Source organism: Haliotis cracherodii, unplaced genomic scaffold (genome assembly GCF_022045235.1).
Source record: "Haliotis cracherodii isolate W230 unplaced genomic scaffold, xgHalCrac1.p SCAF_16, whole genome shotgun sequence".
NCBI lineage: Eukaryota > Metazoa > Mollusca > Gastropoda > Lepetellida > Haliotidae > Haliotis > Haliotis cracherodii.
In genome coordinates this window covers 8,204,121-8,218,771 of record NW_027266271.1, presented here as the reverse complement: position 1 = coordinate 8,218,771, position 14,651 = coordinate 8,204,121, and the positions used below count along the sequence as shown (strand labels likewise).

General features: G+C 39.4%; 1 protein-coding gene across 1 annotated transcript in view; it reads left to right on the top strand.

Moving 5' to 3' along the window:
* Window positions 1-1,305: 1,305 nt before the first annotated feature.
* Window positions 1,306-14,651, top strand: part of LOC139463785 (uncharacterized) — a 41,475-nt gene continuing 28,129 nt past the window's right edge. Inside the window, exons 1-2 of the mRNA XM_071245093.1 lie at window positions 1,306-1,391; window positions 2,652-4,442. Of these exons, the coding sequence (XP_071101194.1) occupies window positions 2,840-4,442 (1,603 nt within the window). The 5' untranslated portion in view covers window positions 1,306-1,391; window positions 2,652-2,839. The remainder of the gene's footprint in view (window positions 1,392-2,651; window positions 4,443-14,651) is intronic.

The following is a 14,651-nucleotide window of genomic DNA, read 5'->3' as shown; positions in this document are numbered from 1 at the left end:
GTGTTTTCTCACGTGGACTTACAAATGCGAACGGATCTATCAAGATGCCATCGAGGAAAAAATCCCAGTCGTATTGAACAACATCAGACCGAGGCGGCGAAAAAGTCAGCTGAGGCAGACAGATTAAGAGTCAAAACAACCAACATCCACTAACTACGGTGTCACAAACTATAGCGGCGTTTTGATTTTGCTCTACAGACCTGATTCTCAGCTGGGTAATGTCGGGGAAATATTCATCAGATGTTTTGAATTACTTTAATCACGGACCTAAATAGTAGCCTGAGCAAAGTTCCTCATGAAAACTTGATGTCGTATACCGTACCTTTAGCATGGTCAAGATAAATAATTAAATACACCATTTGTTTTGTTTGTTTGTTGTTTAACGCCGCACTCAGCAATATTCCAGCTATATGACGGCGGAATGAAATAATCGAGTATTGACCAGACAATCCAGTGATTGACATCATGAGCATCGATCCACGCACTTGGAATACGATGACATGCATCAACCAAGTCAGCGAGCCTGACCACCCGATCCCGTTGGTCACCTCTTACGACAAGCGTAGTCGCCTTTTACGGCAAGCATGGGTTGCTGAAGACCTATTCCACACCGGATCTTCACGGGTCGAAAGGCAAATGATACCGTGAGACCGTGAGAATAATAAACGACATAATACCATCATAACTTAACAAGTAGTTACTGTATGAACACACTATGCCATTTTGAAAGTGATCAAATGTAACAAATGTTATATTTGGGAATAACACTTCCTCAGTAAAATACAAATTCTAGTACTTTTTGGGTTGAGTCCCATCCGGGTTTCGAACCCATTCTCAGGGTGAGGCACCTATTTGCAAGTACGCAAAGTCAGCAATCTAACCCACTCAAAAATGAAAGTCCGACAACAATGTCTAGATCACGTACTTTGTGTACCCCTCTGATAAATGTAAATAGTTACTGTATGTTTAAGGCTTACAGTGCAATGCAGTACTTTGGTACCCTCTGTACGTAGAATCGTTGCTACTCAACAAAAATGTCTCTGTGAATAATGACTTGTGTATTATGAATGTGTGGATGCTCTGTTACTCAACACATCACACCGTGCATATTGATATGCATATTATAAATACTGTTGTAAAGGCTTTGTATTCATGTGGGGAAAAAGAACAATATAATTAAAAAAAACATTGTTTTCATGTATTTGATGAATTCTGCCACCTTGATCCGCTTCCTGGTCCGGTTAGGTTCAAGGCAAACCGGCGACCCCTGACCGGCCCGATTTGCATGACACAGCCTCATTTCAAAGCGAAAGTAGCTATCTAAATGCCTACGTGGCTCGATCTACCGCAAGGGCGTGCCCCATGGTTCCGAATACCGTAGGCAGCGAAAGGTAAATCTAAATTCAAACTGTTACAGTTTACACATATACTGAAATTAATATACCAACGTATTATAGGATCTCAGTTAGGATGACAGGCGTGAATATCATACTCATCACGAAAACAAACAATAACGTGTTCCCACTGTGTAGTGTATATATGTAGTAAATTAATCCAACAAATGACGTTTGATTACACATGGAAAGTTATCACGACAGTAGGGAATCCATGTAAGACTCCTGTTTAGACCCGCTAATCGAGTTTTGTCGGCCTAGTCTCGATCAGACTACAGAATCTATATGACGGAACCCCTGACCAGTAAGTTTACGAACGTCGAAGTTTATCATAATTCGAGAATATCTTTCTGCCACATTAGAGACCCTGATTTTCGTTGATGTGACCTTTAGGTGCTAAATATCGCTCTAAGGAACGGTTAGGTTTCTTGTAATATTTTTTTTTTTTCATCCTATGATTCTATCCCGTGTTTGTTCGACGTCTGATGTATGATTTTACCACCGCCTTAGGTGTATTACCTCCCTTTGATCACCTGCCCAGGCAAATGAACAAAACGCCAAGCATCGTCATTCTAACGCTAAGTAATTCTGTAATTAAAAAGACCGAGACTTTTTTAATACCGAAGAATTTTGGATTTCTTACATATATTTCAACCGTTTATTGTGATAAATGAATATTTAATTTCGTTATGAATTCAATGCCACAGTATTTTTGTCTCTCTGGCAAAATTCTTTAGGAAAATATTATATATTAGGATTTTATCTATTTCATAATTGCATTCTCATCATTCATTTCTACCCATTAACAATAATTGATTATGAAATAATCCATAGTAGGACCAATGCATAGTAGAGTACAATTTTGAAACAGTGAACTAGAAAACATTCAAGATATAAAATCATATATAAATTCAGTGAATATATAAAGTTCTTGATATAGATGTGCTTTTATCATGCAAAGTCTTTAATTTCATATTTTGTCATTTACATGGAACCAGGAATAAACTTTTGTTGTAGAAATTCAAGAGTACAGCTCAAACATGTATCTGCTTATAATATCTCCATTAAGAGATTTTATGGTTTTGTTGTATTTCTCCTTTACACAGAAGAGTCCTTTTTATGTATGTAGATAATCTTGTCCCATTGTCCTTTCTATACATTACATACTATAAAGCTGTTAAGAGAAATTCTTTGAAAAGAAAAATGATCAAAGCTACACAAATAATTTGATTTATAATCACATTGTTTCTTCTTTAGATGGAGCACTGCAGAGGTGTGGTGTTCAACATTCATGGCAGAAGGGGAATCGGGATGATAGTCATTATACTCCCTCCACAGAGATCAACTCGGGAGACCAAATGTGTACAATGATCTTGCACTCCGCCCATCAGACACTCACAATAATCACGATTGGACTTTCTGGTATTAAAAGTCATTGACTACAAATGGAGATGTGTGACTCCCAAAGCACTGGCCCTAAATCCCCCAAAGACCTTGTTCCTCAAGCCTTGACAGATACTGAACCGCAACTCCAGGCAGACAATGGCCCTCAACCCCAGGCAGATACTGACCCTCAACCCCAGGCCTACACTGACCCTCTACCCCAGGCCTACACTGACCCTCAAACCCAGGCAGACACTGGTTCTCAAACGCATTCAGATACTGACCCTCAACCCCAAGCCAACACTAGCCCTCAACCCCAGACAGATACTAACCAACCTCAGGCAGATGCTGACCCACAATCCCATTCAGACACTAAACCTCAACCCCCTTCAGAAAGTGACCCTCAACCCCCTTCAGACACTGGTTCTCGACCCCCTTTAGATACCAACCCTCAACCCAATTCAGATACTGACACTCAACCCCCTTTAGATACTGACCCTCAACCCCCTTCAGACACTGACCCTCAACCCCCTTTAGACACTGGCCCTCAACCCCCTTCAGACACTGACCCTCAACCCCCTTCAGTCACTGGTCCTCAACCCCCTTCAGTCACTGGTCCTCAACCCCCTTCAGACACTGACCCTCAACCCCCTTCAGTCACTGGCCCTCAACCCCCTTCAGACACTGACCCTCAACCCCCTTCAGACACTGACCCTCAACCCCCTTCAGACACTGACCCTCAATCCCCTTCAGACACTGACCCTCAATCCCCTTCAGACACTGACCCTCAACCCCCTTCAGACACTGACCCTCAACCCCCTTCAGACACTGACCCTCAATCCCCTTCAGACACTGACCCTCAATCCCCTTCAGACACTGACCCTCAACCCCCTTCAGACACTGGCCCTCAACCCCCTTCAGACACTGACCCTCAATCCCCTTCAGTCACTGGTCCTCAACCCCCTTCAGACACTGACCCTCAACCCCCTTCAGACACTGACCCTCAACCCCCTTCAGACACTGACCCTCAACCCCCTTCAGACACTGGCCCTCAACCCCCTTCAGACACTGACCCTCAACCCCCTTCAGACACTGACCCTCAACCCCCTTCAGACACTGACCCTCAACCCCCTTCAGACACTGACCCTCAATCCCAAGTCAACACTGGCCCTTGTTCACCCACAGAGTCTAGCAGAATTCTAAAGTTTGATGCAGCTTTACTATATGCAGAAGAGGATTATGAGCTGGCAGATGAAATACAGAACAAGATGAATGACATTGTATTCAAAGATGGACAGAAAGCAGAAGTATGTTTATATGATGATCCATGGTTTGGGGCTGTAATTACTGACAAAGCCAGTGAAGTGAAAAGGAAATGTAATATCACCTTTGTATTACTTACAAAGAATATAAACTCAGACCAGAAATGCTGTTATATTTCTAAAGAAGCACTAATGGGCGCTCGTCTTGGCCAGGAAGATCATGTTGTATTCCCTCTGCATACCAAACCTAAGAGAGAGCGTGATTATGTCACTCCTGAAGGACTTGTAAGTTCAGAACATTATGACTGGTTTGAGCCCTTGCCCAAGTGTGAGAAGAAGATTCGAGTCCTATTTGATCATTACCGAAAACTTGCTCAGCTCCGATCAGGACATGGCAGTAACGGTAAGTTGTACTGTATTAACTATTTTCAGTAGTCGTTTGATCACAGTCTTCATGATTGTCCAGCACACATTGTTTTCACTGGAACTCCTAAAAGCGAATAATCTCATGTGGTAAAGATTTGATATTGCTCAGCATTTGTGTTCTCCAGTATATATCAGAGCTCGCGATAAGCTGCGGATCTGCGTAAAATACACATCAGAAATGCAGAAATACGCAGTAAAATAAAATCCAAGCGTAACGAACATTACAGATACGCTACAAAAAAACAACTTGTGCGTATCATCAAAATATTGTGACGTAACCCTGCGTTTTCGATTAGCAAATCAGCAACTTATTTTGAAATTATAAATGGGCATTAAGTCAACCTTGCCAAACGATGACACTTACATCATTTGCCATCATACTTTCTTGTGGAAGTATCGTGGTATTTTTGAGTCCTATAAAGCTCTCGAACCCACACGACAACAGTTTGCAGGGACTAGATGAATAGTGTTTTTAAATATTTAACTTAAATACCCACATGTGAAAAAACTAGTGGGTAACAGAAATTTGAATACCCAGATAGAATTACTGATACCCAATGATTTTTAAATGCATGGGTAAAATACCCACAACACCAAAAACTTATCTGGAGCTCTGATATATACCAGATATTGACAAGTAAAATATTGCTCTATTAAACCCTCCACTTCAACAAATGATCCTATCCAACTTCTTAGACCAAACTGCAAGTAATCTTTATAAAAAAATCCCTGTACTCAGACTAAAAATTCTCATGTGGGTTCTACAATTGGTGCCCAGCCACCTTTGCTGGTTGTAAGAAGGCAACCAATGATCTGGCTTGGTGGATGGCGTGTCACAATATCAATCGCTTAATTGTCAGGTCCAGATTCAATTATTTACAGGATGACATGTGGCAGGAACATTGCTCAACCTAACAAATGAATTGAAACAAAACATGAAAGCCATATTTTCTGGTGTGTAATATACATTTTTAGCTCACATGACTGAAAGTCAAGTGAGCTTATTTTATAACCTGCTTGTCTAACTTCAATAATAGCTGTCACCAGCATCATCATCAGTATCTATAAGCAGCTTCTCCTCAGAAACCACTGGACCAGTGAAGAATAAGCTTAACCTACACAGCCATTTATTTTGGTATATTTGTAGTGGGAGTAAACATGATGACACCTCAATTTGTTCAAGAGGTTCAAACATATTTGTTGCTATTACTCAGTCATTGTAGTTCAAAGTGTCATGAAATTTGTTACAGTGGGGTGGCCATATTATTGCATACATCAGTTGAAAAAGTAAACTTAAAAATATGAACACTTATTAAGCAGCCTCATGTAAAACAATTGTTATCCCAAAAACATAATGACACAGGCTAGGGTGTGAGGTCTGATTAATTTATTTTCTGTGGTGATAAACTGACACCCTGGAACAACAAATACAATTATATCCAGTACATCAAAACCGAAGCAGACTAAATAATAATCTACTACACTTATAAGCTATACATATATAACATTTGACAATTATAAGCTTAGATATGTAAATTTAATGGATTTACACATTTAATATAAATATGGTACAATAAATATAAAATTATGTTATTTTATAACAATGCAAGCAATATATAAGTGTATATATATACCCATTGAATCCCACTGGGGTGTATTTGGGTGGTCCTAATCTCTCGTAAATAAGATAAATCCCTCGTGATAACAATATAAACTACATCATGAAGACATGTCTATTTACACATATGAACATTACATGTAAACTTTTATCAAATTATTAATACACAATACAAGTTACTGAATACACAAATGTCCTAGATTAACAGACACACATATAGTGAAATGAAATATATCCAGTATACATACACTCACCATGCACACACTAATACTAGTAAATGTGACATGTTTAAATATAATTAAGGATATATATAGACATTTATTAAACTAAAGTGATTTGCATAATTAAACTGACATAAAATACGATTATAACTTTAACTACTAATCTTTATGTAAGTATTATCCTTTCTCTCGGTCCGGTGCACAGTGAAGTGTTAATGCAAAGTGCAGGGTGAAAACAAAGGGGTTTGAAAGTGGGACACAGAGATTAAAAACTAGCCAATCCAGAGGATGCCTGGGATTACACTCTGACTGACCACCAAGAAGTTGACTGACCCACTAAGTGAAACATGACATTAGAACAGGGCTTTAATGATAGTACTTGACTTACAACTACATAAGTATGCAGCCTGAAATGAGAAATACAATAAATATTTGTTAATATCTGAATTATACAAAATAACATTATTGACAACATACATAAGTAAGATCAATATATACAGAACTACTATCTACTACACAATGTTAACTTTTTGACTGATTGTCGCTGGTGCTGGCACACTTAATTTCTAAAACCACACGAAAGCTTTGTGTACTACCTCTTCCCGAGGCAAGGAAGTTAACTGACTAACAATGGGGTATGCATTGCTAATGATTATTTGCATATTCCTATATGCGAGGGGTCGGCATATGGTTCTCGGCAGGAATTGATAACATGGAGTTGATGGCTTGTGGTATATACAAGTATATTTCATCCTTCTCTTTCTTACAGCAGACAGGCTGGTGTAACAGTGGCATATAGCATGTGAGATAGATGTATATAAATTTACAATTCATTATAAAATTTTCAAATTTTTAGACTTATCCTATCTCACACTATGCATTTTATCACACAGTTGGATGGTAGGTCACAGATAACCCTAGCCTGTATCAGACCGCAACCTTGAGATGTACCATGGCAGCTGGTTCTAAACAATGCTTCAACCACCAGACTGTTACTCATTTCTATTGTCAAGGACATGAACTCTTCACAGAGGACATCGTTTCAGGTTCGGGTTATAATATAAGAAAGCATATCGTTACTGTGCAGCGCCATCGTGGAGGCGATAGCTTTTGTCTTGTGTGGTTTTGACATTGCAGGAAGAGGAAATTGAGTAGTAGGCCTGAAGAATCGCCGAGAGCAGCCAAAATGAAACCATGGTATGGGAGACTTCTGTGTTGGCCTCCGTGGATACTGGAATGAAGAGTTTCTTCCGGGATTGTAGTAGCATCGCAGAAGCCTTGAGGAAAATGTGGAGAGCTCATCATGGTCATCTGGGTTTAAAGTTGACGCCATTGAAGGGATGGTGAACAGCTGATCTGTTTGGCTGGGAAGGTGATTCTTTGCAATAAAATCCCAGGTAGACCTTTCATGGTGCTACCTCTCAATCGGTGCAGTGACATCAAGAGCATGAATCCTGCTAACTCGAACAGCTGTTGCTAGGGCCAGGAGAAAAACTGTTTTCAGGCTGACATGATCAAAATCCTTATCTTTTAAAGGTTCTTAATCCTCTGTAGTCAGATGATTTAAAATGACGTTAAGGTCCAAAGTAGGCAAACGAAACAGGTATGATTGGTCAGCAAGCTTGTACGAGCAAAATGAGAGCCTGTAAGTCTGCAACAGTGGAGATCTTTGAACTGGTCACAGTGGCAATTGCAGAATTGATTATGAAATTGATATGTAGTCGGAGTGGAACCTTTGAGCTATCGTGTAGACTGTAAGTGCTGTAAATACTCAGCAACTTGTTGGGGAGAAGCAGTGGTCGGTGCAGTGATGTCACATGTAGACAATATCCTTAAAAGTTTTTCCATTTATGGTCATACAAGGCCTTAGAGGAGGAGCCATGAACTTCAGTGATGGTCTTGGCTACTCTCTTAGAATAACCCTTGGCTATGAATGACTTTTGGAGATGCACCAAACGTAGAAATGGAGGGTGGCTGGCAACGGATGCAGTAGGTGGAAAATAAAAGGCTGGAGGAGGAGATCTCTTTGCAGTCGTAGATGATGGTACCTTGTTTCTGCAATGTTTTGCAGTACTGTGAACCCACTTAATTCTTGCCAAAGAGATGTGTCCAAAAGCAATCGGAGCTGGTTTGTGGTTGTTGCTTTTTGAAGTACCTGAGGTAGAAGGCTTGGCAAAGGGAAAGGCACAGGCGTTGAGATTCTCACATGAGATGGCCAGAGCATCATGGTCACTTGCCTCTGGATCTGGGATGGGTGAAACAAACTTTGGTAGCTGTGCATTGAAGTGGGTTGCGAAGAGGTCGATGTCTTGGTTGGGAATGAGGTGGCAAATCCAATGAAAAATCATCTGCTAGAGACACCATTCCGTCAGGGAGAGTTGGTCTGGTCGGGACAGAGAGTCTTCTATGTGGATCCCTGGGATGTGTCTCTCACTCGAACATGTATGCACAGGGAATCAACCAGCTGGAAGAACTCCATTGTAGTCGACAGGAGGGACGCTGCCTTTGTGGAGCCCATCTTGTTTATGTACCGGACAACTGAGAGATTGTCCTACTAGATCATGAGCCATGCTGCACAGATGATCTCAGTCCAATGGGGTAGTGCCAGAATGACTGCCTTGAATTCCATGTTGTTGATGTGGAGCTTCTTTTCACCTAAGGACCAGCACCCTGCCACCTGAAAGATCAAGGAGGTGAGCTCCCAAGCCCGAGGTCAGGATGAACAGCTTCAAAGAGAATGCCACTGTCATTCAATTCCTGAAGCTAGCTCTTGAGATGTTGGTTTAGGGAGACAGATTGGGATGTTTCAATGTGGCGTAAGTTGTAAATCTTGTCGGGGATAGTTGATCCAGTCATGATGGTACATCTGCGATCACATTCTCTGAATGTACCTGACTTGAACTTGAAACTGAGACGAGTCTACCACTTCAAAGAACTGTATTGTCATTTGTAGTGGTGATGAGGATATCGATCCCATCTTGTTGATGTACCACACAACTGATGTATTGTCTGGTTGGACCATCAGTCAGAATGCTTGTAGGAACTCCCCCCAATGTGACATCGCCAACGCTGCTGCTTGCACTCCCAAGTTGTTTACTAGGAAATTCTGCCCAGCCACACGTAGTGTTATGAGTGCACGGCTCAATCAATCGTCGAGGCATGTCATTTTCACATCACAGGTGATGCATTGTGGGAACAGCGCCATGTCACATCTTGGTCTTGCAGTCGTAGAAAAAAACTGTAAAAATCAAAGCTGCATCTTGTTGGCTAAGGCTGATCATAAAAATCCATGGTCAATGATCAACAAATAGGATGATTGAGACCATTTGGAAGTACGTCCGTGTTTCCAAAACTGAATTGTGAACACTGTCATGTGTAGTCATTGTGAGCCTGCTGAAAGCTAATGATCTAGTCATTTGATGCATAAATCTATATACTCAGTCATGGCTACGGCAGTACATAAGTGCACCGAACTGCTCGCGTTTAGTCGGTCTCCTCTGATACTAGTATCATGATATAACATTTATACTAAGTTTTCATATAATACTTAGATCCACAGCAAGTGCTTTTTGAGTTATCATGGTGTAATATTTATACAACATATAATTATTATTATAATCATATAATTATGGTTTAGCAAGTAAGGTAAAATATCATACATATCATCAGGTAAAATGCATATACAAAATATCAGTAGTTATAGCTTTTAAGACAGATGCTAGTCTAAGGTAACAAGAACACATCTCATAGACATATACTCACACGCAAAAAAACGCAAGGGGTTTTAAGCAAATAGGTAACAAACACGGAACCATAACTTGATACGAGTTTTAGCATGTAGTGAAGCCTGATGGTGTTATCAATATTAAAAAACGAATCACCAAAACGCACCATTTCAATGAATATGTGGGTATCATGCACCCATTTCTCGCGAAATTGAAAATGCACGAACTGTCACAAACTGTAGTGGGTATCGTAAAACTGTGGTCGATTCTTGGACCTACCACTCCTTGGTCAACAATGCCACGCCTAACTCAAATTCAGAGAAACCAGGCTATCGGACATAAGGAAGCTTGTCCAAGATGTTGCCCGTCATTTCAACGTTAACATAGCCACAATTTACCGTCTCCTGCATCGATACAATGCAACACAGACCACAGATGACCTTCCTCGGAGCAGTCGTCCTAGGGTCACCACACCTCGATAAGATCGGCAGATTACTCGTCAACACCAGCGACATCCGTTCCTAACTGCAAGTGAAAGTGCTCGACAGACCATGGGAACAGATAATCGACACATTAGCCGGGACACTGTGATCCAACGTCTCCGTTCCAACAACCTCAGATGTTGCCGACCAGCACGTTGTCCTGTTCTCCAACCACGTCATCGACAAGCACGACTTCAGTGGGCACAGGGTCATTAAAGTTGGCGTCATCGTGAGTGGAACACATTTTCCAGCAGGACAACGCTCGTCCCCATGTTGCCAGAGCTACCATGGCCTTTCTGCAACATCCATGCTCTACAGTGACCAGCCCTCAGCCCTGATCTGAATCCCCACTGAACACTTATGGGATGAGGCGTCTGCACAATGCACAGTCCCTACAACTGCCGATGAACTACGCACAGCTGCTCTGGATGTGTGCAGGAGGATCCCTGCGGCCTTCACAAATCGTCTGATCCACTCAATGTACAGGAGATGTGTGGCAGTGATCAAAGCTAATAGTGGTCACACCAGGTATTGACTGATATTTTGGGTATTGACCCGAAACTGTGTAAGCCCTTAACATATGAAAAAAACAATTATGTAATCTGCCTTTAAATCCATTAAACTGTCTTCAGTCAAATTTTTGTCAATCTTGCCCTATTAGTATTTCTTGTCTTTGCTGTTGAAAATAAATAACATGTGTACTGCATACTCGACTTGCGCTTTTGCATGTGAGTATACTATTCAATAAGACAAAAGATATGTCTACATAGTCTTATAGATTGCCTTGAACTATTTTATTTAAGTAAATCTGTCATCACCTATATTAGAATAACATTCAGCAAGTACTTCAATTTAGACTCATTAAGGATTAGCCCCCATACAAGCTCATCTATCGTGATACCAGATGATTCAGATATGGCAATTGAACGTTGTCATAGATTGAATAACAGTAAATCTCTCATTGTCAAATTTAGAGACTATGGTACGAAAGAGTCTATCCTTTGAAATGCTAAACGACTCAAAGTTATTTCAGAAGACTTAAACGTTAGAAATAAGCGCAAAATGTTAAAAACAATAATGGATGATTCAAAGGCACTTGATGAGAAAGTTTAGATTTGATAAACTGATTTATGAAAATGGAAAGGTTCTCACATATGACCTTGAAAATGAAAGGCCAGTTGAGATTAATAGAACAGTATTCAGCGCAGGTCGCGGACGCGTTTCGTTCATGTGTAGGTCATGGTTGGCACGGACCCGCACGTGGCGCTTACAGCTAGGATCTCGGCTGGGCCATGGATTGTAACGGTAAAAGAAGAGACTTTTCATTCATGTCACGGAATGTAAATCAGTTTGAATCGCAAGTTGAAGAACAATTCCTTCGTTGAGTTTTTGCTCTTCATTTGAATTTGAAATTTGGAGCAACTGTTCTGAAGAAGATATGAAACAAAGCTGCCCCAATCACAATATTATGATAAACTTTCATGAATACGATACCAGAGGTGGTGTCGCTTTTTCATCAAATATGAACTTCTTAAAGGCGTTAAACATGTTGAGTTAACTTGTACAGACTGTATATTTATTATACTTGATCACGTAATTTTTGGTTTACCACGTGATACTTTACTTTTGTTTTCTTACGTACATCCTGAAACTATGTCAACAAATACTGATGTCCATGATGTTATTATTATCTTGAGCAATTTTTACTTAATTAACTTTGTAAATTTGAAGATATTTCCATTATACTTGCAGGAGATTTAAATGCAAGAACTGGTATTTTGCAAGATTTTATTATATCTGACGATGATGAGAGTGAAAAACATATCTCAACATTAAATGAAATGGAGTATTCAGGTGATACATTTAATACTCTGAGGATCTTTCAAGACACTGTTATTAATGAATATGGTAAAGATCTTATCGGTCTATGCTGTACATTTGATATTCATATTCATAACAGTCATTTTCCAGGAGATATAAATGGCTCTTTTACCTGTTTTGCCAAATAAAGTGCTAGTTTAGTTAATTATATTGTCTGTTCAATGGCATTGTTCGGTTCTATTGAGGATTTTTGTGTTCACACACGTGCAGAGTCTGATCATTTTCCTATAACATGTTCCTTAGTTGGTGATTCTCCATCGCTTCAACATTCAGAATCAGAGACTATACCAAGCAAGTTGGATAAATATGTCTGGAAGGAATCTCGGGCAGCAGATTTTGTTGATACATTGAATGTGAATATTCAAAAAATAAATGTACACTATTTTAGTTCTCTTTGTAATCATGACACTTCAGAGGTAGCAGAACTGTTATCTACTAACATTCAGCAGTGTGCAGGTGAACAAAATATGAAAGTAAAAAGTTGAACTTTGAATGTGTGCACAAATGAAGCTTGGTATGATGACAAATGTCACTCATTAAAAACTGAGAAGTATATGTACCTTGATAAGTTTAGATTGTCAGGAAATCTTGATTTTTTGTATAGTATTAGACGTACAAGAAATAAGTATAGAGAGGTTTGTCGTTCTAAATAATCCATCTATGCAAATACACTTGCTGTAGATATTGTCAACTCTAGTAAGCAAAATCCCAAAGCTTTTTGGTCTTATGTAAAGTCCATTATTAGAAATCCTAGTAATAAATGCCAAGGCGATATAAGCAGTAAAGCATGGATTGAATACTTTACTCAGGTACTCAATATTCAAGACAATGTTACAGATACAGAATTCATGTCTTTTGTCAGTAGTTATATTGATGATATAGAATAATTTGGAGATTGATGAGGGTATAAATGACATGATAAACCAGCCCATAACTGAAGAGGAGATCGTCTTTGCTATTTCATCTTTAAAAAATGATAAAGCACCTGGCCCTGACGGCATTCCCCCTGAGTATTTTGTTAGCTTACCTTAAGATTTTGTTCAATTTCATATTTATGAAAGGGACATATCCTCCACAGTGGTCAAAGAGTATTATATTTCCTTTACATAAGAAAGGAAGTACAAGTGATGTTAATAATTATAGAGGCATTTCTTGGATGGACATATGTGGGAAAATATTACCAGAGTCAGGCGGGTTTTCGCAAAGGATATTCTACGGTTGATAATGTTTTTATTCTGCAGTACCTAATCCAAAAAAAGTTGTCTAAATCAAAAGGTAGACTTTATTGTATATATGTTGATTTTCAAAAGGCTTTTGATTCGGTGAATAGAGATTTGCTATGGTATGTTTTATCTACAAGTTGTATAAATGGAAAGATGTTGAATATGATACGTGATATTTATGCCAAAACAATTTCTTGTGTGAAACTTGAAATGCTTAAACGCTTATACAACTATTTCAATATGAATAATCTCCTGTACAAATATCAATCCGGCTTTGTACCAGGACATTCTACTACCTCACAATTCATCTGTTGACAAGCACGAATACTATTGTATGGTATTCTGTAATGTATCGAGTTTGGCATAAAGGATTACTTCATAAATTACAAAAATATGGTGCAACGGGCAAGCTATTACTATGGTTAGAAGACTATTTTAGTCAGAGGAGACAAAAGGTTTTTGTAAATGGCAGCTTTTCATCTTTGAAACTCGCCAGAGCTGGTGTCCCCCAGGGCTCGGTATTAGGTCCCTTTTTGTTTTTAGTCTACATCAACGATCTCGTTGATAATCTAGTGAATTCTACTCGCCTTTTTGCAGACGATACTTCCATTGGTACATCATTTCTTCACTTACAAATGATAGAACACAGATTAAACTGTGATCTAGAGCTTCTCAAAACCTGGGCCAATAGATGGCTAGTTAAGTTTAACCCGGACAAAACAACATTTATTCTGTTCACTCATTGTAAAAACCGTACGGCAGATATTATTTATAACAATACTGCACTTAGAGCATCTTTCTCACACAAACATCTGGGCCTTACTCTCTCTCATGATATGAAGTGGACAACTCACGTTGATAACATTTGCCACTCAGCTTCCAAAATGATTTGTTCGTTAAGAACCAATAAATATTTACTTGACAGACCAACCCTGTCCAAAGTCTATCTTGTTTTCATAAGGCCTATATTAGAATATGCTTTAGAGGTATGGGATAACTGCAGTCAAGAAAATTCCGGAAAACTTGAAATGATTCA